At 53.4% G+C, this 26,863-nt stretch overlaps 1 protein-coding gene across 2 annotated transcripts in view; it reads right to left on the minus strand.

The window, feature by feature from the left end:
- Positions 1-26,863, minus strand: part of FBLN1 (fibulin 1) — a 73,549-nt gene that overhangs the window by 31,104 nt on the left and 15,582 nt on the right. For both annotated transcript variants that reach the window (XM_053582562.1, XM_053582563.1), the window contains exons 3-14: positions 23,542-23,677; positions 21,031-21,202; positions 19,117-19,179; positions 18,885-18,986; positions 18,188-18,325; positions 16,871-17,008; positions 11,862-12,005; positions 10,910-11,038; positions 10,060-10,185; positions 8,052-8,171; positions 7,131-7,262; positions 5,236-5,359 (exon numbers count right to left, since the gene is read on the minus strand). In XM_053582562.1, coding sequence (XP_053438537.1) covers positions 5,236-5,359; positions 7,131-7,262; positions 8,052-8,171; positions 10,060-10,185; positions 10,910-11,038; positions 11,862-12,005; positions 16,871-17,008; positions 18,188-18,325; positions 18,885-18,986; positions 19,117-19,179; positions 21,031-21,202; positions 23,542-23,677 — 1,524 coding nt within the window. The remainder of the gene's footprint in view (positions 1-5,235; positions 5,360-7,130; positions 7,263-8,051; positions 8,172-10,059; positions 10,186-10,909; positions 11,039-11,861; positions 12,006-16,870; positions 17,009-18,187; positions 18,326-18,884; positions 18,987-19,116; positions 19,180-21,030; positions 21,203-23,541; positions 23,678-26,863) is intronic.

The following is a 26,863-nucleotide window of genomic DNA, read 5'->3' on the forward strand; positions in this document are numbered from 1 at the left end:
AGGCCCAACTCAGCAAGCAGAGAAACGGCAGAGCGCGGGGAAGGGGAAGCAGGGGCTCATGGGATGGGGCCTCCTGCTGCCCCTCGGTCAATGCCAAGAGCACCCCTCACTCACCTAAGGGAGGTGCCGTAGACCTCCGGGAGCCAACTCAGGCTCTAGCCTCCTCCAACACCCACTGGGGTGTTGGGGTCAATGGCTATGTCCAGAGTGGAATGAGTCCCCTTCTCAATGGCAGAGCCCTGCCTGGGACACACCCTGCTCTCTGGGTGCCGTCCCTTGCCCAGACCGTGGCAAGGGCTATAAGAGCTCTTGAGTGGGTTGAGGTGACCTCCCTGGAGTGGCATTCTCCATCACCAGCAATCCAGGTCTGCTGGCTTTTCCCGAGTGCTGGCCTATCCCTCGTCACATATTCTCTAATGTCATCATGGCAACTCCACTGACGGTGGCTGGAGTGCCACTGTCAGATGAGAAAGCTGAGGGTCAGAGAGTGGCCCTCCCACTTCTCAAGGTCACAGAGGGAGGGAACTGGATCTGTCCTCAGGCAGTGAGATAGCTCCCTGTTCCCCATCAGTAAGCCTGTGCTCCAGGCCCAGTTCCCTGTCTATGTACATAGGGCCAGCTCAGGACTGGGACTAGAGATGGGGAGAGGTCCCCACTTCCTGTGGTAGAGATGGGGATAAATCCTAACTTCCTGTGACAGGATAGAGACAAATTATAACTTTCCATGATGGTGACAGGGACAGGTCCCAATTCCCCTACTGGAGATGAGGACAGGTCCTAGCTTTCTGGGGTGGAGCTGGGGACAGGCCCTGACTTCCTATAGTAGAGATGAGGACAGGTTCTAAGTTCTTATGACAGGGCTGGGACAGGTCCCATCTTCCTGGGATAGGATGGGGACAGATCTTATGACAGGGTAGGGACAGGGGCTATCTTCCAAGTCCTGAACTCCAAGCCCATCACACTCTGAAGGCAGCTGCCTTGTGAAGCAGGCCAGTGCAGAGCCCGACAGGACCTGGCTGAGCAGGTCCCTGGGAGACTTGCCATCTGACTGTGTCTGGATTCTCTAGTCAGAAGCATCCTCCATCCTGGGATGCCACCACATCTCCCTTTCAGATTTTTGAGTTGCCATGTCTTATGTTGGGTCACTTAGATTTATTTTACATTCAGCATTATGGCAAGTGAGGTCTCTTTTCCCTCCAGACTGTTTATCAGAACTGACAGGAAGCCTTTCCTTTACTCGGCTATCCTGAGCTCTCAGAAAGGACAGCCCTGGGAACACCCTAGGGCACCAAAGGTCTGTGAGGATCTGGAGCCCTGAGGACAACTGTCCTGCATGGGAGGAGCCCAACTGCTGCTGCAGCAGCCCACCCCAGGGACACCCAGATTCAGGCCACCTGGGAGAGGGTTCCACATGATCTGAGAGATCTCTCCTGCAGAGAGGGACTCCAGGGAAGCTAGGAGGCCATGGAGAACTGGGAGGTGGTGGTGACTGGGGTCCCTGATCTGTGCTTCTCCAGAGTACACAGCAGCATGCTGTGGACATTGGGGTTTCCTCCTGCTGGGTCATTACTCTCCCCGCTCTGACAGGAAGACAAACTCAGTGAGGACATGAACCTGGTCCATGAATCCACAGTCTGTAATAAGTGGCGGGTTTGTGTTTCAAAGTCAAACTGTCTCACTTTAGCCTTCACACATGCACAGGAGCACACCTGCACACACATGCATACCTGCACACACGGGCACACCCACACACACATGCACAGCTGCACACACACACAGGCACCTGCATACACACACATGCCCTCTGCAGCAGCAGGATTGGCCTGGTCAGCAGGTGGCGCCAGAGTCCCCCTGTGTGCCCTGCACTGTGGTTTGCCAGGCGGAGGCGTGGAAGGTGTGGAAGGCGAGGAGCGTGCAGTGTGTGTGACGCTCTGCAGCACCCGCGACCCACGACTGTGCCACATCGGTGAGCTGGCTGCGCCTCCCCTCAGCCCTGCCTCACACTCAGAGTCTCTGGGCCAGCTCCTTCCTGACCACTCATTTCCTAGGGGTGGCTCTTCAGCTTTTAAAATGTGGGGCTCTCTAGCCCCAGCACAGGGCCGGACACCTACAACATGCTTAGCAGATGATCGCTGCGCAAATCAACACACCCTTCATTGTCCTGGTCAGTTATCTATCCTGCCCTACCCAAACTTACGACCTGCAAATATAACTACCATATCTAACAAAACACCTGTCAGCCTGGAAACAGCACTAAAATCTTTCTTTTGTCAGTATGTCCGGGTCAGGGACAGGTGTTGGCACTGACTATCACCGAGAGGGTGCAGGGGACCCTGCACTGGCATGGAGGTCCAGGCTCCCAAGACCACAGGCTCTGGTTTCCACAGACATGTCCCCTGGGTCATGTTATGCGTTAGAGACTAATGTGCCCCAAATTTCCAGTTCAACAGGTTTGATCATAATATCCCAAGTCTGTGAAATTATCCAAAGCCACAAGGGCCCTCGAGGCCCTCTCCCTTCTCCTAGGAGAAGGGACACCCCCAGACTGTCTCATGCTGTGACCCCTCTGCTGGCATTTCCCTGACTTTCATATGCTTATCATTCTGGAGACAAGCCCCAGGGACCAGCCAACCGCAGAGGGGCCATTGAGGGCTCTACCCCACCCACTTGATTACACCCTTGGCCCCAGAGCTGTTCACCTGCACCCCCTCCCTGTGAAGTGGCAACCGAGGCCACCCAGCTTTGATCCAGCTTTTAAGACCATCAGCCATCAGGGGCTGGCCCCACTGAGGGGATAAAGGGATGTTTCTGGTCCCATCAAAGGCTCTGGGACAGCTTTGAACACTTCCTCCCTTGGGAAGGCAGGGTGTGTGGGCAGGACTCTAACAGCCTGGTCTTGTCCACAAGGCTGAGGCCTGCGGTTTGCGGCCCAGCTTGCTGGGTCATGCTCTAGTTACCAGCTCTTGGCCGCCATGGACACTCCCCAGACAGAGCTGTGTGAGGAGAGGGCGAGGCCCAGAGAGAGGCAGGAAGGCACAGAAGCAGACTCTTAAATCTTGCCTGTCCCGGGAGTGAGCTGCTCTTACTGAGTGCTAACCACAGAAGCTCTGGCCCCTGGGCTCTTTCTTAAAGCAACTCTTTTAGGTTTTAAAAATTACTTTCTAAAGTCAGATAATAAATTCCTTAAGAGCCTTGGATTTTTCTTTAACTTTTTTTTTTCTTTTTTGAGACAGTCTCACTCTGTCACCCAGGCTAGAGTGCTGTGGCATCAGCCTATCTCACAGCAACATCAAACTCCTGGGTTTAAGCCATCCTCCCACCTCAGCCTCCCAAGTAGCTGAGACTACCCCTGGCCTGAGTCCCACCTGTGCTGGTTTACCCTGGGTTGGCAAAGCAATGATCCTCCTTGTTAGTGACTTATCACTGCAGCTCCCATGGCTCCAAAGTAGCTTCCCAACCAGAATGGAGCAACCAGGAACAGGCCGATGGACCCATGCACCTGGCTAGTCAATGCCTCATTCAGTGCAGTGCAGGGCCCAGTCTCCGTGCAGAACACTGCCCGTATGTCCGCACGGCCTCCCGCTGCTCACCGTCACCCCAAGCCAGTGAACCCCTCCTCCCTCTCAGTACCCAACGCATGCTCTGCTCACCGCTGTTGGACATGTTTCTAGAGGCCGGTGCAGGGTCAGGGCCTTTGTGGGCTCCCTGTCTACCCAAGCACCTGCACTTACTTGGTCCAGTAAGAAATGATCATCTCCAGCATTGGGAGGGTGGCAGAGGCTGTGACAACAAACACAGTCTGCCCATTTCAGCCATGACCTCCCCGTGCAAGGCCAACCAGCCCACCCTTGGGCTTTGAGGCACCAAGACCACTGTGCAGGTCAGCCTCTTCTTCTTTTGCTTTCATGGCTGTGTACAAGTTAGAAATTGAGGTTGCAACCACAGCCAGCCTTCTGGAATCCTCAAACCCAGGTGCCAACAGATGCCTGGGAGCGAGTGAACTTGATGATGACACAGCTTCAAATCAAGGGCATGGTTTGGAGAGGCACCATCCCTGCCTGCCAGGCTGATCATAACCCACAAGCTCTTTGGGATGCTATAGACTTGCAGGTCCAGTCCTGGAGTAGTGGCTTCTTCCTAACCCAAGCTTAGGAAGGAACAAGGTTTTGGGTTTTCAAGCAGACAAAAGCACACCAAGAAACACAGCAGATTAGGGAAAATGGCCAGGCCCAAGACCAGGCAGCCCCAGTGCTGGGAAGAGCAAGAGGGCTGCCGGGAGGCCAGAGCTGCTCAGCCAGCAGGAAGCAGCACCTCAACCATGAGCCAGGACACCACCCGGAGCTGAGCAGTGAACACAGGTGTCCACTACACCATCAAAGGAAGATGCTGACAGTCAGGTGGGGGCACCAGCTGCCAAGAGCCCAAGACAGGCTCCAGATCAAGAGGCTGAGCCTGGGAAACACAGGCAGCTCAGCGGGGCACCTGCTCTGAGCAATTCCAGTGCTATGGGGAAGGCTCCTGAAACACCTGGCAGGGGCACTAAGTGAGACCCACTGGGTAAAATTAGGGGTGAGGGTGGTGTGAGGGAAGAACGGTGGCCTGGGGTCCTCACCACTCCCCAAGGAAGGTGCTCCCTGAATACCCAAACTCCAGTGGCCCAGGAGTAAGCCAGCCAGCTCACTATGACACAGGGCCACACAGCCCTATGTTTTGAGGGTGGAGTCTTTGTTGGTATTCCCACAGGCACCCGGCCGCACATCACCGGCTCCAGAATCTGGCTTTCAGGTGGGTTCCCTGACAACGCCTCCCTAAGTCACACTGGCTCCCTGGCTTTTGGCCAGCACAGAGACATCGTTACCTGCTCACCCAAGTCACTGCATTTCCTGACATCCGCATGATACGGATGAGGAAACTGAGGTGCAGAGAGCTTGCCCAAGCTTCCACATAGGCAACAAGAGGCCTGTGGTTTCCGTCTCCACCTGGCTCTGTGCACAAGCTTGGGCTAGGAGCAGGACCACAGAGCCCAGGCTCATTTCCAGTCATGCCATTAGCTTTCTGAGACCAGTGTCACTGATGTATAGGGCCCGGGAACCAAGGACCAGGAAATCCTTGAATGCCCAAGTCATTCATGGGAGGGCACTGAGGTCACAGCATGTCAACTACCTGTCCAGGCCTGGAGCCAGGCCACTGGGACAGCTGACACAGACAGATGATGGCAGGGCCTGAGGGACTTACGTGTCTGCAGAACGGCGGTAGTTCTCAGGGCACTCGAAGGCCAGGCAGCGGAAGCCGCCCTGGATGTTGAAGCAGGTCTCATTGATGGAGCAGTTGTGGATACCAGTCACACATTCATCAATATCTGCGAGAGACCCCAAAGCAGTACAGTGAAGACTAAGGCCGTAGCAGTTGACCCCATCTGTAGACAGAGGCGCCCAGGCCCACACCAACTTGGGAGAGGGCGGGATTGGGCCATCCTTGCCCTCCACTGGCTGGTCTCTGGAGCCACGCTCTATTCCAGCTCTTTTATTTATGGGATATTTACATCTATAGGGTAATAACTTACTATTCACTATCATTGAAATGAGTGTAGCAATTATAAGAGCAAACACGGTATAAGGGGCCCCAGGAGCACTCAGCAGATGACTCACTCAGTCCTCCTAGAGCCAATGAAGCTAATACTGTTATAATCCTCATTTCAGGGAGGAGCTCACAGAGCTTAAGGGACCTGGCCTAGGTCACACATTTTATAAGTGACAGAACAGAGCTTTGAACCCAGCCAGGCTGGCACCAGAGTCCCTGTACTAATCACCCCGCTCCTCTCCACATTCCCAAAACAGGTCATCCTTTCCTAGGCTTGTCACATCCTAGGCAGGAAGGGGAAGAGGCTACTAGCTTCATTGCACAATGAGGAAGCCAGGCTTAAAGGGATTACACGCCCTGCCCTCCATCCTGGGGCTGGTGGCTATTTAGACTGGACCAGAACCAGGCCTGAGACCCCTGCTCTGGGGCTCAGGGCATCATAACGAGAGGCCTGGAAATCGGAAGCCACTTCCTTTCTCAATGATGCTCCAGGTCAGCCAAATGGTGGGGCTCACCAAGCTTGGGAGGCACCCCTTAAGAGGTGCCAAGGGCCTGATCTTTGGTGACAAAAACAACATTCCCGATCCCAAAGGCTATAGCTCAGGAATGTGTTTTGCTGTATCTGGGCAGGACCCCAAGCTGTGGCAAGGGAGCCTGGCCAGGAGGAGGAAAGTCATTTGCTCCGTCAGAAATGTGAAAACATGGGGACGCCCGTCCAGAGAACCTCCACACAAAAACACCGCAGCTCTTACAAGCTCTCCTCATAAGCAGAGCTCCATCTGCAAAGCCCAGAGCCTCCAGATCAACATGTGGGCTCATGAGGAAGGGGCTGCACGGATGTCCCAGACACTCAGCTCCCAGGATGTACACTCAGGCTCACAGATGCCTACTAAGTGCCCCTGCCAGTGATCAAGTAGATGGTCGCAGGACACAGTGCCCCCAGAGTGTCCTTAGAAATGGAGGCTGAGCACAGATGGACGTGCTGGCCCCCGTCACATGACCCATGCAGGAGGTGACCCCACTGTCATATTGTCCAGGGGCTATCCCCAACCAGACCACAACCAGCTCCTTGCCTGGACAGGGATCAGCACCTGGGGACAAAGGGGACAAAGGCCCCACCCACAGCAAGAGTCTGTTGAAAGACAGAATCCAAGACTGAGCGAACAAGCGCCCTGCTGAGGACAGGGTCTCCCAGGCACTAACTCCCTTTTCCTCCTAGGCGGGTACCTTCCTAGAGGGTGTCAGCCCCTGTTTCAGCCTTCTTAGGGCTGCCAAAGGTGGGATGGGAGGGCTCAGGTGTTTCTGCCTGACAAAGCCTTCTTAGGGCAATGATGACCCCAAAGACAGGTATGCTGGGACCCAGAGATGACAGACTGGGCTGTGTGTGGACACCCAGGACATGCCTTGGATGATGAGGCCTCTTTTCCCCAAATGTGCCCCATCTGTGGGGTGGCGACTGGTCAGGAAAGCACATCCCCAGCCTAGTCTCAGTCCAACACTGCAGAGCCACAGCACAGCCCAAGTGACCCTGGGGAATTCTGCCCACTAACCTTGACAGTTGCGGCCATTGGGTGCCAGCCTGTAGCCAGAGGAGGGGCAGCTGCACTGGAAGCTTCCAGGGATGTTGAGGCAGCGGTAGGAGCAGATGTGGCCCCCGGTGGGCAGTGCACACTCATCGATGTCTGCAATGGCAAAGCTCAACTCAGCATCCTGAGTCTCCCACATGGCCATGCCACCTGCCACCCTCTGTCCCATAAGGGGCTGGGCTAGGGTCTAGGAGGGCAGCACCATGTGGTGAGCTGGACACAGGAGGCCTCAGAGTGCTGGGGCTGGGGCAGCTTCAGAGGCCATCATATGAGAAGGGGAAACCGAGGCCCAGAGGGGAGATGGGACTAGGCGAGGTTCACATGGCAAGTTCATGGTGTGCAGTATACATGTGTGTGTGTTGGGGGGGGGGGCGGTAGGCAGCAATTCACTAATAAAAACACACCCTACATGAAAACAGAAACAATGAGTTGCCCTTTAAAGCACCTACTGTGTGCCAGACACTGTAAGACGTGTTTTCAAGGCATCTGGTTCAATCCTTGAATAATGAGGTGAGGCTCAGGTGAACCCACATGTCACAGAGGAGGATGCAGAGCTGTGAGTCAGGGATGGGGATGGTCCCCAAGCCCCTTCCTCACCTTTAAGCCACAGGTGGTCACCAATACCCAACATGTGCGGCCTGAGGTCTTAGTGCACATAGCGATCACCACCGTGGCACGGTTATTAAAGAGCAATCCCGGAAGAGGTCTGCTCCTGTCCTAACCTAACTCCCAAGGATGGGCAGAGTGTGTTCAAACAGGGCTCAGCACAGCAGCTAGGGCATTACGGTAGGTTCTGCAGGGGGAAGCCCCGGCAGGCCCCTCCCTATGGGCTCTGAAATGCAGGGCCAGAGGCTGTGGCATCAGGGCCAGCGAGGGCACGCTCACCTTCGCAGGTGACCCCGTCCACGTCACTGAGCTGGTAGCCCCGCCGGCAGTAACACTGGAAGGAGCCGTAGACGTTGGCACACTCCTGGCTGCAGGGGCTGCTGCTGCACTCATTGACGTCTAAAAGAAAGAGGTTCCTGGGTCACCACTCAGAGCCACACCACGTGCCCCTCCTGGCTCCACAGCAGCCCTCAGGCCCGTGGCAACAGGGATAGCAAAGAGAACACCACCACCACCCGCCCAGCCATTTCCCTCCATTTAACATACATGGAAAGGAGGTCCCAGGGCATGGGGCTGGAGGCTGTTATCTCTCCATCCCTGGCCCCTGCCCACTTCAGGCCACACCATCTCCCCCCAAGATGACACAATAGCCTGCAGCCTTGGCCCCTCCAATCCTGCCCCCACCAGGCCGTCAGAGTCCATTCTATGGAAATCTGATCTGCTCCTCTCGCCTTCACCTCCCCAGTGGTGTCCTGCACCAATGCTGTGCCATGAGAGGATCTTAGGTGTGCCACAAAAAATTTTAAAGATCGTTCATTCAATCATTTTCAAAAGAAGTTTGAAGCACAGTAAGTGTATTCTTGTTTTCACTCTTTTTCTTTTTTCTGTAGAGACAGAGTCTCACTTTACCGCCTTCGGTAGAGTGCCATGATGTCACAGGACTCACAGCAACCTCCAGCTCTTGGGCTTCCACGATTCTCCTGCCTCAGCCTCCCGAGTAGCTGGGACTACAGGCGCCCGCCACAACGCCCGGCTATTTTTTGGTTGCAGTTCAGCCGGGGCTGGGTTTGAATCCACCACCCTCTGTATATGGGGCCAGCGCCCTACTTACTGAGCCACAGTTTTCACTCTTTTTTTAATCAACATAATGTCAGTGTGCCGTGGAAGTCTAACTGTAGGTTCAAGTGTACCATGAGATAAAAAGGTTGAAAAATACTGTCCTACACAGATGATCTCAAGTGAGAAAGGCCCTTGGTGACTGGGCCCGAACACCAACACCCCGTATGCTGAACTCACTGGGCTCTCAGCAGCTCGGGACTATCCCTAATCTGCTTCCTTGGCCTAGCGCAGGGGTCTCCAACTGCACCCCATGGACCAAATCCAGCCTGCCACTTGTTTTTTTAAATAAAGTTTTATTGGAATACAGCCCTACTCATCCTTTCACGTGGTTCTCTGGCTGCTTTTGTGCTTGAGGAGGCTCGATGCTGCCAAAATAATTTACTCTCGGTTCCAGCCCAAACCTGACCACAGGGCTGACCTCCCTCTTTCTTAGAAGCACCTACTTTAGAAAAATTTGCTAGTATGAATCCTTTCTCTGTCCCTTTGTCTCTAACACTCTCAGGAGTGTCCTTCTCAAAGGCCCAGGAGCCAGTTCCTTTGAAATGTCACCCTAGAAAGGCTGGTGTGTTGTGTGTGGGGCTGTCTCCTGGCCTCTGAGGGAGGGCCGGTCAGCAGACACAGGTGGCTGAATCCTGGTGACCACAGCCTTCAGCACTTCCTTCCTGGAGCTCCAGGAGTTACAAAGCCTCCCTCCTGTTGTTTGGGGGCTCGGGGTCAATGCCCACTGGAGTCTCTCACCCCTACAGTGTAGTTGGAGTAAAATCTGTCACCGGTGTTCACATAGCGTTCAGTTTTTATTTCTCTTTAGCGTTCAGTTTTTATTTCTCTTTGACACATCAACCCATTTCTCCCATGAGGACACAGAGGCAGGGTGAGGTCAATCACAATTGTGTGACTCCCCAGTGTCACATAATTGGCGGGTCTCACGCCCCCAAATCCCACGCACATGGCCAAATCCCACTCATCCTTCTCACCAGCTGTTAGTCCCCACATGGCCATGCAGGGTGGGGGACGGTCCTCTCTGTCAAGAAGTTTTTTATGGGTATTTCCCCGCTAACACATTGTTTAACACATGCTGGAAAGTGAACGCAAAGCAGCTGCAAACGGGTCTGCAGGAGGAGGAGGCCCCCAGGAGGACAGCTGGGGAGGGAGTGGACGGGCCCCTCACCTTCACATGACCGGCCGTCCACAGAAAGCCGGAACCCCACAGAGCAGCTGCAGAGGTAGGAACCTGGTGTGTTCTCACACTTGTGGCCACACAGGCGTCCTGGATAGCGCTGGCACTCATTGACATCTGAAACCAGGGGACAGGGCAGCTCAGGGCAATGTCCATTCACCCTCCTGCCAACCGCAACAGCTCACACCCTTCTCCCCCACCTCCTTCAGCCTCATTTCTCAGATAAGATTGGCAAAGTGACTGTCCCAAGCACAGGGCAGGTCAGCAGCAGAGCTGGGACTACCCTCAGGTGCCTGTCTCTCCCCTTAACCTTTCCACGGTGGCTCATGTGGACAAGTCCCCTCCTGCCAGCACTCTCACTCAGTGCCCACACGCAGGGTCCCCCGCATAGGGGCTATGGGGGTGGAGGGGAAGCCACCAGACTCCCCAGAGCACCTGGCGATGGCTAGCCCTGGGGCAGGGTCTGGCTTTACTCCTGGTGGTGTGGTCCCTACTGGGGCCCTGAGCTAATGGCACCTCTGGCCCCTGTGGCCCGGCAGGTGTGACTCTCTGGGTAATCACTAACACTTCTAGCATTTGTAGACCTGTCTCATAAACACTGGATGTCTGGGCCAAGCAGAACACCTGTCTGGCAGGTTGGGTAGAGACTCACACCCTGGAAGGCCTTGCCAGGGGCTGCCCCCAGGGCAGCAGCAGAGCTGGAGCTAGAATGAGGTCTCCCAACTCGGGGTCCTCTCTAGGGTTTGCCTGCACTTGGGTGTTTCTGAGATGAGGATCAGACCATGGTCACTCTGATGCCACCTGGCCAGGCACCCCAAGGCCTGCAGGGACATTCACGTACCCACACACATCCTGCTGATGCCGTCAAAATAGTAACCAGCCTTGCACTCGCAGCGGAAACTGCCAGGGGTGTTCACACAGCGGTGCCCCGGCCCACAGGGCTCGGCTGGCGGCGAGCACTCATCCACATCTTGAAAGGAGAGAGAAAGGCATGTTAGAAACCTTTAGCATGCTCCCCACACCCCCAGATGATCAGAAAGGAAGCCAAGAAGGAGCAGATGAGGATGCGCGTGGACAAGCAGCATCGCCCTGTCCTCAGCCTGACTTCACAGAGCACCACTGAGCGTCAGGCCCCGCGCCAGGGAGACAGATGCAGGAAGACCTGCTCTGGCTGGCCAGCAATGACCCTCATTAAGGGGAAATGCCCAGTGAGCTGGGGAGACAATGAAAAAGTGGGAGTCATTAAAGGAGCCCCTTCCCTGGCAGGAATCCAGGCAGGCTGGGTACCCTGGGTCTGAAGGCACAGAGGAAAAGGTGCACAAAAGGAACGATGTGAGAGGAAAAGAACACACAGAGAGGAAAGCGCGGTGTTCGGGGAGTGGCGAGACCTATTTCATTTGAATTATAAGGTGTATAAAGTCTAGCCAGCTCAGGAGGACTGATCTGTAAGCAGCGACATCTGTCCTTTGTCACCAATGGGGAGCTGCAGTAGAGCTGGGAACAGAGGGGTGCGAGAGCTTTGGGCTCAGGACAAACTGACAGACTGAGGAGGTGAGGCTGACGCAGTGGATGGGCGGGTGGTCTACTGCACCAGTCCAGGCACAACTCCAGAGGCCTTTGCCGGGGGACTAGTGACGGGATGGATGGACAGGCAGAAAAAGCTCTGCATTAGGGATCAACTCTCCTCAGCCAGAGAAGGGGGGGTATTGCTAGAAGCAGACAGAAAAGTTGTTTTCTTTTTGTTTTTGTATACCCCCAAGTGGATGAAGGGTGTTTTCTTTTTTAATACCAACCAACACAGCGAGCCCCCTCTTCGTTGAGGTGGTAGCCACGGCCACAGGTGGGCACGTTTTTCTGGCAGGTATAGGAGCCCTCTGTGTTGATGCACGTCTGCCCGGCAGGGCACGGGGCGCCAATACTCAAACACTCATTGATATCTACAGAAGGAGAGATGGAGACAGCGCAGATAAACATGGAGGCCAGAATCTGGAGAGCGGATCTCCAAAGAAACCCCCCTTCCCTCATCTTTGCAAGACCACAGATGGAGGCGCTCTGGCCCCTTCACCCCAGACCACACAGCAGTCTCCCAACTGGTGCCCAAATGCCATCCCTGCCTGTCACCTCAGACACCACCGCTCTGGTCTTTCCTCCCACCCCTGCCTGCCAGGCTTTCTCTGCATTCATGTGCTCCACATGGGTAGATGGAACCCTTCCCTGGGCACAGTGCGAAGGAGACAGCCACAGTCCACTCTGCAGCAGCACCCTAGCCCCCAGTGAGGCTCTGGGCACTTCAGGTGACTGGCCAAACCTCTCCTGCAGCCCTCGACATTCAGGCCCTAACAACACACCCACTACCCCTGGATGGGCCACTCAGGCCCTCACATCTGCCCGGGAGCTGGCACAGGGCTGTGCTGACTTGCTCTGGCTTGGCCAGGATGGGAAGTGCCGTGGCTCCTCAAGCTCACTGCACAGCCATCCCCTTCCTCAAATGGACATGTCTCTGACGTGGTGGGGGTGGGGGTGGGAGGGGTCTGATGAACACACTACAAGCCAGATGGACCCAGTGAACAACCCAGGAGGACTGGTCTACATATTAGTTCATTAATATCAAATTAGTTCATTCTGATCAAATTCAGAGTTCAAAACACACAGACTGAACTTCCTACGAGACATAGTCTTTGAACAGGACCTACATTTTAAAAAATCACCTTGTAAGCATCTGGGGAAGAAGAACCAAGGGAAGGAAGTGACAGTGGGGGCCCCTGAGTGTAAGTCAGGAGAAGGAGCATCAGCTGAATCAGCCCTGACTCCTCTCCCCTGGGGCTGGCTTTCAAATCAACCATGTAGCACTTTATAGTTTGCAAAAACTTTTACATCCACAATTGCTCTCAAACACCATAGCTAGCCTACAAGGCAGGGACAGCCTCTTGGCATCTAAGGGCCTTTAAGCAAGATAATATTGTTATTATCTGTGCTTTATAAACACAACACCAAGGCCCAGAGAGATTAAGTAACTCTCTGGCCTCATAGCTGGAGTCAGGGGTCAACAAGGGCCCAGGTCTAGAACCAGGGTCTCCTGCCTTCCAGCCAGTTCAAGGTCTCTTAAATCAGTGGTTCGCAAACTACAGCCCTTAGGTCAAATCCAGCCCATCTCCTGCTTCTGTAAATTAAATTTTCCTAGCACAAGGCCAGGCCAGCTCTGTCATGTACAGCCTGCAGCTGCATTCAGCCTGAAACAGCAGAAGAGAGTGGTTGTCACAGACACTTGATGGCTTGAAAAGTTGCGATGTGCAATTTCGCCTTTTTACAGGAACAGCTGGGTGGCCCCTGCCTTGTATCAAGAATAAATGGGATGCAGGACTCATGGCTCATGCCTGTAATCCTAGCACTCTGGGAGACTGAGGCGGGTGGATTGCTCGAGCTCATGAGTTCAAGACCAGCTTGAGCAAAAGCGAGACCCTGTCTCTATTAGAAATAGAAAAACTAAGGCAAGAGGATCACTTGAGCCCAAGAGTTGGAGGTTGATGTGAGATATGATGCCATGGCACTCTACCCAGGGTGACAGCTGGAGACTCTGTCCCCCAAAAAAAGAAGAAAGAAAGAAAGAATAAATAGGGCATTTAGCAGAGTGATTGCTGCCCCCGCCCAAAGCCTTCTACTCTCCTCTCTCAGGCTGTATCTCCCAGACTCTGCTCTGTGCAACAATAAGGTCCCCTGGGACTCCTCTGGAAGGATCAGGTGTGATAGATGAATAAACAAATAAACGGAAGAGTGAATAAACAAAGAACAAATTGGTATGAAAGTCCCAATAAGGCTCGGCGCCTGTGGCTCAAGTGGCTAAGGCACCAGCCACGTACACCTGAGCTGGTGGGTTCAAATCCAGCCCGGGCCCGCCAAACAACAATGACGGCTGCAACCAAAAAATAGCCAGGAGTTGTGGCCGGCGCTTGTAGTCCCAGCTACTTGGGAGGCGGAGACAGGAGACTCGCTTGAGCCCAGGAGTTTGAGGTTGCTGTGAGCTATGATGCCACGGCACTCTACCCAAGGCAACAGCTTGAGGCTCTGTCTCAAAAAAAAAAAAAAAGATAAAGAAAAAAAAGAAAGTCCCAATAAGTTTGAGAGCAGTAGTAGTCTCTCCCTCACAGGGACTCCCATGGGAAAGCTTGGGTGAGCCCTGCAGTCAAGGTCCCTGTTTCCTGGTTTCACTCAGTGCCCCCTGGGCCCCCTCACTGCCCCCTCACTGTGGAACCCCTTACTGCCCCAGGACCTGTGGACATGCCCAGGCACAGGTGAACAAGTGCGTGGATAGTCCTGCTCTGGCCCGTTCCCTCCTCCCCACCAAAGCAGAAAGGAAGACAGTGGGAAGGAAGGAGAGATTTGGGGGGAAAGAAGAAAAAAACCTGAAGATGGCGTGATAGGCTCAAGGCCCTCAGTGACTCAATGTCAAGGTCCTGGGAAATTCTCCACTGTACAATTTCCAATACCCTAACCTGTCCTTTGTGCCAGCCCAGTAGTCAGGGATCCTCTGCTATAGGTGGTCTGCTGCATGGTGGAGGGACAGGTGTGGCGGCCCCAGGAATGGTCCCTGGAGCTGTGGGGAGATGGGTTCTAGCTACTGTGGGGTCAGCACTTCCCTCCAGCCCTTTCCCAGATGACCTGACTCCTATCTTGCTGACATAAAATGGTTTCTAAATACATCATCAAGTGGCAGAAGTCTGTGGCAGAAAAGTCCAGCCCCATCATCATAAAAAATAAAAAGCCACGTGGGAACAGATGCCAGAAAAAAGAGGACAGGATCCTCCCAGAAGGGTGTAGGTTTTGTCTGCTTATTTCTAAATAACGTTCATTAAAAGAATGACTCCTGAACTTAGTCGCAAAGGTAGAGAGTACACACACCAACCCTGGGGACTCTCTGAGAGTTGAATGCTGGGATTTTGACACTGTCACTGAAGACCCACCAAGCTGGGCTCCAGCCAATGTCCTCCCGCCAGCCTTGGGCTTCCGTGGGCAGCTAGCTCACCGCCCGCCCCCAGTTTAAGGGAGGATAGTGAGGGGGACAGTCCCTCCTTCCCACTGCTCCTGCACCTCAGCCCTGCATAGCGCTGCACCCGGAAGAGGTGAAAATCAGGGCCCTGTTGAGACCTGCAAATGGCTCTTTGTGGAAATTGGGGCTGATTTTGCCCTGAGTCGGTTTCCATCGCAGCAGATGTGAACCCCCCTCCACAGCCTGGCTGAGCAGGCCGCAAGTCTGAGCAGGGTCCTTCTCCCTCCCGGGCCCAGGAGAGTGGTGGCCTCTCGAGATTGGCCAGGAGCCAACTGGCAGCCAACCTGAGGCTCCCCCAGCTCAGAAGCCTCCCCAGCAGGATGAAAGGGACACTGCGAGAGGGGAAGGCCAGGTGTTGTCCTAAGGGATCACTGTTCCATTTGTCTTTAAATACCTCAAAGTGGTTAAAAAAAAATGGGATGTGGGGAAACTTTCAATCCAAACCATTTCAAATACATGATCAATACAGAGACAGCGGAGGAAGAGTTGAAATAGAAATAAGACAGAAAATTGCAGTCTTATGCTCACAGCAGGGTGATACAGGCATCGAAGGTCGGGAGGGGGGTTCTGACTAGTGGCATCTGCAGCTCAGATTTCTCATCTTTTCTCTGGAAAAAATCTCTCTGACCTTAAAGGCAGGACCTGGGAGCCTCTGTCTGGCAGAGGAGGAGGAAAGGCTGTAGACCTGGACTCAGACGCTGACAGCAGGAACTGAGCCAGGTAGTGGAGCTGAGCCGCCCCAGGGGAAAGCAGAGCCCATCTCCTGTCTTCCAGAACAGGTGACCCACCTCCAGCCCCAGCAACTTCACCCAGCTCTCCCATCCTCATACTAGGGTCACATGTGATTTTCTCTCCTTTCATGTTGTCTTTCTCTAAACCGACACAGAGTATGTTTTTTTATTCTGGTAAAATATATGTAACAGGGCTTTATTTATTTACTTATTTTTTGAGACAGAGTCTCACTCTTTTGCCCTTGTAGAGTACCTGGCATCACAGCTCACAGCAACCTCAAACTCCTGGGCTCTAGAGATCCTCCTGCCTCAGCCTCCCAAGTAGCTGGGATTATAGGCACCTGCCACCACACTTGGCTTTTTCTATTTTTAGTGGAGATGGGGTCTCACTCATGCTCAAGCTGGTCTTAAACCCCTAAGCTCAAGGGATCCACCCACCTTGGCCTTCCAGAGAGCTAGGATTACAGGAATGAGCCTCTGTGCCCGGCCTCACACAGGGTATTTTTAAATAAGTTAAAATGGCAGGGAACTGCCATTTATTGAGTAGTTCTCAAGCAACAGGTGCTTCAGAAGTGCTCCCTTCATCCTCAACCCTATCAGTCAAATAGTATGATTATTCCCATTTTATAGGAGAGGCAATTGAGGCTCAGAGGAAATAATTTTCTTAAGTCAATCAATTTGAAACTAGGTGTCTCTGACTCTAAAATCCAACTCTTTCTTCTTTTTTTTTTTTTTTCCTTCTTTCTTCTAAAGTTAGTAAACTTATAGCCCTTGGGCCAAACACAACCTGCTTTCTGTTTCTGTAAATAAAGTTTTATTAAAACACAGCCACGCCCAGTTGTTTGCACGTGGACTGTGGCTGCCTTCCACCACATGGCCCACAATGCCTAAAATATTTGCTGTCCAGCCCTTTATACCAGCCCTATTCTATACATGATGCTGCCCTTGGGGTCCTAGAAGCCTGGCCCACTGCTGGATCATGGCCCACCCGGAGCACCCTGCTAACACTGGCTGCAGTACGTCTTACCAATACAGTTGCCTAGAGCATCTTGTATAAAGCCGCTCTTGCACTGTAGCTTGGGTCTGCAACGGAAGGATCCCAGAGTATTCTGACAGATAAAATCGGGGAGGCAGTTATGAATACCACTCTCACACTCGTCAATATCTGGTACATCATAAAAAAAGGAAATGGTTAGCAAGAGTCCTGCCAGAAGCATTGTACAACACTTTAAAATCACAAGAAAGTTCTTTCTAATGCTCATTACTCAGGCTATCACCCAAAACATTCCAACAGAGGGGTCATGCACAAAGGCGAGCTGGACAGTGCCCCAGCTGCTAAAGACAGAAAATGCTAACATTTTTTCCCCAAGGCTCTTCAGAGACAAACTTTCTATTATAGAATAAATAACCCAGGCATTTTCCTGGCAGATATACATATTATTATTCATTCAGGCTAAGTGTATGTTTAGTTTAGCTCATAAAGCCATTATCTCAGTGGTAATAAAGCAGTCTCTATTATAAACATTTTCATTCTGAAAGTCTTCACAATATGGCAAATATGAACAATGATTTCTGTCATGATAGGATACACAGGGCTGCCCTTCCCTTAAAGTTCATGCCTGTCAAGTGTGCAAATGTCTAGTCTGGGTCCAAACCACCCAGCCAGTGCACAGGGGTGGCGTGGGCTGAGCTTGCTCAAGGGCCCTTAGATGTTAGGAGGGTGTGCCTTGCTTTTGAGTCACCCTCATAACTCAATAATCAACATTTTTATACAAGTGGCTTTTTTCTTCTGATAGGCTTTTAAAAAAAACATGTTCTAAAAGATCCTCATCAGAGGCTTATCTGCCAAATAACATCTCTGGCTTAGTGGGAAAGGCTGCCAGCCAGAAATGTCATGTTTTCATGTGGTGGAAGGGGACGTGCTTTGAACTTCAAGGAAGCCTGGAATCAGATGGAAGGCAGCTGTTGCGCAAAAATAGTTGTGGATTCCTTCTGGTTTATTTATTTATTTATTGTATAAAGCACATGTGAGTACCTGAAATTTAGGCCTGCTTTTAAATGATGGTGTACTGAGGTTTTTTTAGAAATCCAAATTTGCTATCACAAGCTCAGCCCCATCAGAAGGTGACTTTGGTACCAGTGCACTACTGTCAACTTTTTAAATGCTTTGAGCATCACTGCCACACTTTTACTTTCCAGCCCATTGGCCTAGGACACGTTTACATGGGTCTAACCACCTCCCCCTGCAGAGGAGCGGGTCGCGGCCGGCAGCCACACAGCACCTGGGAGCCCACACCCCAGCCTCTCCCACCACGCCATGCCCACACGGGGGGGAGGAGTTTACCTTTGCAGTTATTGTCCTCCGTGAGCTCATAGCCAGTGCCGCAGCTGCTGTCTCGCTGGCAGCGGAAAGAGCCCGCGGTATTGATGCAGGACTCTCCAAGCCGGCAGTTGTGGCTGCCTGTGATGCATTCGTTGATATCTAGGAGAGGCCAAGGTGACACAGGGAGTGACCAGAAAGCACAGGCAATTCTCGCACTTTCTCAGAAGGAGCATGCCCGAAGACACCATGGAAGTGCTTCCCTGCACCCATCTCTTCTCCTGCTCAAACCAGGCTGAGTCCTGCTGCACGCTCACCCAGGCTGCGCACTGGAGCACAGTTGCGGGGACCTGCCGCCAAGTCCGCAGCAGTGACCTCACGGCCCTGCTAAGCTTCAGCCCTATTGCTCTTCCTAGGTGCCGGGTCTGGACTGTGATCATGTGGTCCCCCAAACCTTGTGGGGGGGGCAGCATCTTCCCCATGGCCCCACCTCACAGAGGAGGGGGTAGAGAGGCTAAGAGGGTGCCCAGGGTGACTTGGCAGATCCTGAATCCAGAGTCCTCTAGACCCCAAATCTGGTCTGATCCTCTTTCCCAGCCCTGTTGGTTATGTGCCCCAAGCCCTGAGGCGCCCCGTTCAGGCCCTGCTCAGACCTCCAGCACGGGCTCCTGAGCACCAGCAACACACCAGTCCTGCCAGCCCGTGGGCAGGAGACACTTACCTTCACAGGAGACACCATCGGGCAGCAGCTGGTAGCCCACAAAGCAGGAGCAGACCACCCCATCTCCCGTGTCTCGGCACTGCTGCTTGCAGGGCCCACCTCCTGGAATCAGAGCAGGTGTGAGCTGGGTGACCCAAAGCAAATGAGGCTCAAACTTCCAATGACATCATCCCTGAGTCCCTTTCAGGTTTAATTAACCACCAAATGGCTCACAGGAAGCAAAGCGTCTCACCTCGGCAGCGGTCGTTCAGGTACGGGTCCTCCTGTTCCTCCTGGATGGCAGAGATCTTATTACCTAAGGGGGAAAGGGACTAAGACGTTTACCCAACATATTCATATCTTAGAAGAAGCCCCAAATACTTTCTCTTCTTGTCAATATCAGGCAGTAATGCCCATTAGTAAATCTTAGTAAGTATTGATTTTGTCCTTCTTAAAATAGGATTACACTTATAAATGTAGGTTAAATCTCTACAAGATCAATGATAGAGAAAGAACACAGGCGCAAGGCCTGGAGTCACTGACGTCACACTGCACCGTTACGCAGTCCGAGATACTCAGGCATCTCAGCAAACACCTCACTATCACACAAGATGCACCTCCGAGCCTAAAGCCAGGCTCAGAGTAAAGGTTTAGAGTTAGCCAGGCTCAGTAGCTCACACCTGTAATCCCAGCACTCCGGGAGGCTGAGGCGGATGGATGGCTTGAGCTCAAGAGACCAGCCTGAGCAAGAGCGAGAGATCTGGTCTCTACTAAAAATAGAAAAATTAGCCAGGCATTGTACTGGGCACCCGTAGCCCTAGCTACTCAGGAGGCTGGGGCAGGAGGATTGCTTGAGCCCAGGAATTTGAAGTTGCTGTGAGCTATGATGATGCCACTACATTCTACCCAGGGTGACAGCGTGAGACTCTGTTTCTCCTCCCAGAAAAGCTTAGTGGTATGGGTTGAATTGCATCCCCTGATTGGCTCTTATCAAATGGTTGATTTCATTTCTAAAGGCTGACTCTCAGTTTCTCTACTTGCCCCAGCCAGCACTGGTCAGGGAGGAAGAGAGGCGGAGACACCCTCCCAGAGGAGGGAGCACTGGAGGGGAAGTCTGGGGCAGGGGCTGAAGCAGATAAAAGACAGGAGAGATGAAACATCTGGAGACACAGGAGAGATAAAACATCTGGAGACAAAAAACCACCCCCAACCCCAGCCCCGGACTGCTAATGCTACAGACATAAATCAACAAAAATCCTCCCCAGAGACACTGCAGAAATCCTCTACCAGGATGAAAAGTTTGGGTTTGTTTAATATGAAAATATCGTCTCTGATTTCAAAAGCTGAGGAAGGAGCTGGAATGTGGTCCCAATCCCCCTTTATGACTGTGACATCTGAAATCAGACCAATGGCATCCAAGGGGCCTTGGAGGACTTAAAAATCAAGAACAAAAAGTGAAAGATGGGTCCATATGACGCAGGACCTCAAAGCCAGAGAAATAAGTGGGTCTTGAAGACGGCCAGAAGGTCTGTGAGCCCTTCCCTTTTAACTCCTTCCTGTACCTTCCTCTTTTCTAACAGGCCCAAGGCCGCACAGCAAGCTCGGGCAGGGCAGGCTCATTTTTCCAGGGTTATTTTCCATAAGAAACCACTGCGTAATTAAAAGAGATTACTGGACAGCCGTGTAACTGAGCTGCTCCCCAAGGCTCAGACGGATGGAGGCCAGGGAAGCAGAAGTGGTGGACACACAGCTAGGAGCTTTCTGGAGGCTGCTCTTGGGATCACACGCCCTTATTTGAAAGTGCATAGCTGCTCTTTTATTTATTTATGTATTTTCTGAGACAGAGTCTTAAGCTGTCGCCCTGGGTGGAGTGCTGTAGTGTCACAGCTCACAGCAACCTCAAACTCCTGGGCCTAAGCAATTCTCTTGCCTCAGCCTCCCAAGCAGCTGGGACTACAGGAGCCCGCTACAAAGCCCAGGTATTTTTTGGCCCGAGCTGGATTCAAACCCACCAGCTCTGGTGCATGTGGCCAGTGCCCTAGCCACCTGAGCTATAGGTGCCAAGCCAGCACAGCTGCTCTTAACAAGCAATGCCCTCTATCTGTTCACATCCTGGAGAACCCTGACTAAAATACGCTGCCCAGGACCGAAGGGAGAGGCAAAGTACCTGCTTCCTGAAGGTCCCCGACATCCCCGGGGGTGAAGTCTGCGGTCTCCAGGCCCTTCACGCAGCACGCCCTGAAGACCAGCCCACACTGGTAGCCAGCCATGAGGCTGTACTCGCAGCTCTGGCCCTGGGCCTGAGCCACTCTCCCCAACAGACAGCAATGGCAACACCTCTGTGAACACACGAGGGGCTTCAGATGAAGAAGTGGAACAGGATGGCCTGGCTGGGGCCCGCAAGGGGGCTTGGGGCCTCTCCGATCCCCTGGTCCACCACCCTGGACAGCAATGACTCATATCTGACTTAGGTACCACTTCTAAATGTGGGCAGTAAATAGCAAAAGCAACCAGGGTCCCCTGCTCCCCAAATCTAGATCTCAGTTTTGAAAGGATCTTATAAGGCTTTGCCCCCAGCATGAGCTCCACCCATATATGACTGCCCCCAACATCCCTACCCTGTCCAGTGGCCTCCTGGCTCTGCTCATACAACCCTGGGAAGAGGGCTACGCAGAGCTCCAAAGAGCCTGTTCTCTGCTCTGCCCAGAGGATTGGATACCACCTCCTCTTTCCCACCTTGAGGTAGGGGGATTGGGCAGCAGGGGCTGTGCTGTGTACTTCAAAAGCATAAGAACACAAGACATGTCATGAAGCCAGGGCTAGGGACGAGGCTGCCCACACCTGTCACAGAGAGCCCAGTTCCCAAAGTCATCAGAGTCCCTGTGTACTCACCCCTGAGTCCTGAGGGTGACATTTACCCCGTACATGAAAAGCACCAGTTTAGTCCTTAGTAGGTGGTTATCTTATGGAGGGCACAGAACTTTCTGGAATCCCCAGCAGGAGCCGGGGTGGGAAGTGCTTTTGCCCTCTTTCTGTGGAGGCTGATGAGTCCTCCAGGCTACTCATTCCCCACCTCTGCTACCAGAGAGTGTGAAATGTCCACCTTCCGGGATGAGTAATCCTCCTCAGAAGCGTAAACCAGGCCCCGCCAGGTGGCTCACGCCTATAATCCTAGCACCCTGGGAGGCCGAGGCAGGTGGATCACCTTAGCTCACTCAAGACCAGCCTGAGCCAGAGCAAGACCCCATCTCTGAAAAAACAGCTGGGCATTGTGGCAGGCACCTGTAGTCCTAGCTACTTGGGAGGCTGAGGCAAGTGAATTGCTTGAACCCAAGAGTTTGAGGTTGTTGTGAACTATGACACCACGGTACTCTGCCGCAGCACTTTACCGAGGGTGACAAAGTAAGACCCTGTCTCAAAAAAAAAAAAGGCTCGGCACCCATTGCACAGCGGTTCGGTGCCAGCCACATACACTGAGGGTGGCAGGTTTGAACCTGGCCCGGGCCGGCTAAACAACAATGACAACTGCAACAAAAAAATAGCCGGGTGTTGTGGCGGGCGCCTGTAGTCCCAGCTACTTGGGAGGCTGAGGCAAGAGAATCACTTAAGCCTAAGAGTTGGAGGTTGCTGTGAGCTGTGTCGCCATGGCACTCTACCCAGGGTGACATAATGAGACTCTGCCTCCAAAAAACAAAAAAAAAATCCAAAACAAAAAAGACAAGAAACACAAATCACTCATCTGCCAGAGTGATCTGCTCCCGCTCCTGCTAGAATGCCCCATGCTTTTTCTGCACCTCCCTTTCTCTCAAGTCCTATCTGCCAGGCAGAGGGGAGGGGACTCAGGGCTGAGTACACATGGACTCAGGTGACTTTGGGAACTGGGCTCTTTGTGACAGGTGTGGATAGCCCCATCTGCAGGACCCCAGCCCTGCCTGGGGGCAGTCACTGGATAGCTGAGGCCATGGGGGCCTGAATGACCTGCCTGGACTTGGGGTCCATTGCTCAGGGAAGGGGTTTATGCCCTTTACTCCTAGCTTCCCTTCACTGCAGGATCTCCTCTGGGGCCCTGGCAGGACTGCTGAGGCCCTTTTGGAGTGTGGGCCTCTCTGAACCTCAGTTTCTTCCTCTAGGTCAGTGGTTCTCAACCTTCCTAATGCCACAGCCCTTTAATACAGTTCCTGTGGGGTTGCGACCCACAGGTTGAGAACCGCTGCTTTAGGTGCTTGTGCAAGTCAGGTGTTATCAAAGGCCTTATTGAGGACCCATTCTTAGCCCGGGGCCCTGACAAGGCTGGGGGCAGAGGAGTGTGAGGGCCTCTTGGGTGAGGTGGGAAGGTGCCTAGCCTGAACTAAGAGGAGGATTCTGAAGACCCCAGATGACCCCTGCTTTGACCTCTGTATTCTGCCTAAAGCCTGGGGATGGGGAGCCCTCGGGGCAAGGCCAGCTCACGTCACTCCTGACTTCCCAGTGTAGGGCCCTTGGGGGTCCCCTCCAGGTTTATTGGCTAGACTGGAGGAGGAGGGACACCTCAGTGGTCCTCCTGGGCGAGGCACCCACTTCTGCTCACAACGAAAGGCAGATTGGGGCTGTTGGACAGCGCTACTCAGCCGGGAGGGGGCCCAGGTCTGCTGGCTAGCAGGGGATGGGCAGTGGGTCCGTGTGGTCCCCAGGTCCCCACCTTCACGAACGTCGCCTCCAGGCTGGCATTGTCACCATGGGGCGTGGCACAGCTGTCCTGCTCGTTGGCCAGGTTGATGCCTGTGGCACAGTGCAGCTCCTCCAGCTGGTTGTGGCAGCACTGCTCCTGGACCATCCTGCGAGCGGCAGGGCAGGCAGGGCCCTCAGGGAAGGGGCCACTGCCATCTCTGGACCTCCCGTCCCCTGCTCCCACAGACACACACACACACAGCCTGGCACACCAAAGGTGTTCAGTGAGAAGGACTGAATGCAGAGCAGTGCCTCGCGTCAGAGTTGGAGCCCCAGCTGTGCCACCAGAGAGGCTGCTTGGTCTCTGTGAGCTCGGGGCCTCACCCACAGAATGCTCCCACCCATCTGAGAAGCAGAGCTGAGCAGGGCCAGGCTCACTCCTTTCTTCAGGTCGGAATCATCTCAACGCTCATCCCCATCTCCGAGTTCAGAGCAGATAGCTCAGAGAGTTTCATGAGGTAGTTGCAGAGATGCAGGAGTGAGGGATGGTGACCAGGAGGCACCTGGCTGTGGGCCCACATCTCCCAGCCATGCCAGGGCTCCAGGGAAGGTCCTCGGAAGCCAGAGGTGTCAGTGGCAGGAGGGCTGTGGTGCTCAGAGGCCAGCTCTAGCTGGACACACAGGCTATGAGATGGTGGGCAGTGGTGTGTCACTGGTGGCTCCAGACCAGAACAAAAATAACCCCAGCTTCAGCCAAAGCCAGCATGGGCAGGAAGAGCCAGCCTATGCCTCCAGGAAAGAAAGTGGGTCCAGCCTCCCTGTGCCTCCCAGGCCACCTCTGTGTGTGGGTAGCAGCTGCCAGCTTCCCTGTGTCCCCAGAAGTGCCCCAAGGCCCCAGAAGGACCCATCTGTACTGTGCTGTTCCACACGTCACCCCACTTTTCAGCAGTTCTGCAAACAACAGGCACCTACCAAACTGCCAGAGAGCAGCAAGGCCCATGCACATCCATGCATTGAAACAGCTCTGCAGAGCAGAAAAGAGAGTGCTGGGGGGACATGGGACCTGCGCATTGCTGCTGGGAGGGGAAATGGTGCGGGTGCTGTGGAAAACGGCTTCTCAGAAAATTGAAAATGGCTTCTCAGAAAATTGAAAACCGAATCGTCACATAAGGCAAGTCCACTTCTAGGTATACGTCCCGAAAAACTCAAAGCAGGATCTCAAAGACACAGCTGCACACCTGTGTTCACAGAACTGTCACAAGAGCTGAAAGATGACAGCACCCAACTGTCCCAAGCAGCCCCAGGGTGCCCAGCCCACCCCACCTGCACTCTCGCTCATACTCAGCCTCTGTTGGCTGCCCCAGCTCCCAGCCTTAAATGTTGCATCCACACCAATACCTCCCCATTTCCCTCCTAGCACATTCCCCTCTCTCCTCTGCACCCCTGACCCGGGTCCCCAGCCACCCACTCAGGTGGGCGTCTAAGGGGGCACTTGGAACCCAACTCCACTCTCCCCTCACTTGCAGCCCTCTCTCCCATGGCTGCCTCTTCCTGTCCAGGCAAGCCCAGGGCAGTCCCTGGGGCCACCTCTGCCTCCTCCTCTCAGTCCCACTCTGTGTACAGATAATAAGACCTGGCACCCTCCCTTAAGTCATGTCCCCCATCAGCCCACAATCAGCTCACACTCAGCCACCTCCCCTGCCACCTCCAGCTCCAAACCACTGGCCTCCCTGCCTCGTCCACTCAAACAAACCCCCCAGGGGTTCTCCTGTCACTCTGGGCCCCAGTCTCTAAAATGGCCCCACAGCCCCTTCAGCCATCTTGGTTACCCGCTGGGGCCCTTGCTCACTCTGCCCCAGCCCCGCGGCCCCTGCATGCCGCCCCACAATGCCTGCACAGCCACTCCTCTGGGCCTCCGCACTGGCTGTTCCCTGTCTGGGACGCCCTTCCTGTGCTCCACAAGGCTCATTCTCCCGCCTCCGTCAGGTCCTGGATCAGACGCCCCTTTTCTCACTGAGGCCCAACAGCTCTGTCTGACATTGTAACCCCACCCTGACCAGAAGCCCCTTCCCCGTGGGTTCCCCCTTCCCCCCGGCACATCCTGGCTCCTTACAAACTGTAAGGCTTACTTCTTGTTTTGCTTATTTTTTTAATTAAATCATAACTGTGTACATTTATGGGGTACAGTGTGCTGATTTGATATACAAGGTGGAATGAATTAACATAACCATCACCTATTTTTTGTTGTGGTCAGACATTTATACTCTACTCTTAATAGATTTGAAATGTACCATTGCATTGTGCACAATAGGTGAGGTCCCACCAAATACCCTCCTTCCTCCCACCCTCTCCCCGCCCCTCCCTCCTCTTCCCTCCTTCTTTCTGGACTATAGTTGTGTTTTATTATGCGTATGAATGTGTAGGTGATTATATATTGGTTTCATAATAGTATGGAGAACATTGGCCCCTGTAGAGTGTCACCTCGACAAGGCCAGGGGACTTTACCTATTTTGTCGCCTGGTTTACCCTGAACACTCAGAACAGTGCCTGACACCTAGCAGGCCCTCAACAATACTTGTGAAATAAGTAAGTGAAGGGTTCAGAGAGATTTAAGACTGAAAAATAGATTGGGACCTGCTTGAGGTGTGACTTGGTATATTTCCAGATTTCTCCAAAGGATATTAATGGACTCATGGGTTTAATCTAACCCAACATTTTAGGCAAATTTGGATCTGGATCCTAAGGAGGGTAGGGCCTTGGGAAACATCAGAATCACCGGCTTCTGCCCACCCCAATGTGTCCCTGCTAAGGCTGCAGGCCAACTGGTCCGATGGCTGCAGAGGGGTCAGCTCCTCCCCCAGCCATTCACTGGGGCCAGCCCTACCTCCTTGGGGCCCCAAAGACCCTCGGAGCTGCCCAAGTTTCAGGAATCAGCAACAATTTACTGAATGAATGAAAACAGAGAATTTTACTTCAACTGTGAGTCTCCCAGAATGCCACATCAAAAGAGAAAACTGACACTCCTTTTTAATTATTAGTTGTAAGGAGAGCCTCATACATTGAATTTGATTTCTGATCTGCTCTCCTTTCCCTGCCTTCATTAAAATGATAATACGGACTGAATCTGTTGGCAATCCCCACTTCTAGGCATTGCTGCATTGCTGGCCACACCCTGGAAAGAGCAGTGTTTGCCTGGCCAGAGCCACCTGGGAGAGCAAGACTCCTCACAGCCCTCATGGCAGCACTCAATGCCTCTTGCTGAATGCTCAGGTGATTCCTGGATGAGCTCCATCCTACCAGGACCCCTGATCACCATCAATGGGGCAGAGGGGAGGTATGCAGTGGAGGAGTTG

This window comes from Nycticebus coucang, chromosome 3, assembly GCF_027406575.1.
Source record: "Nycticebus coucang isolate mNycCou1 chromosome 3, mNycCou1.pri, whole genome shotgun sequence".
NCBI lineage: Eukaryota > Metazoa > Chordata > Mammalia > Primates > Lorisidae > Nycticebus > Nycticebus coucang.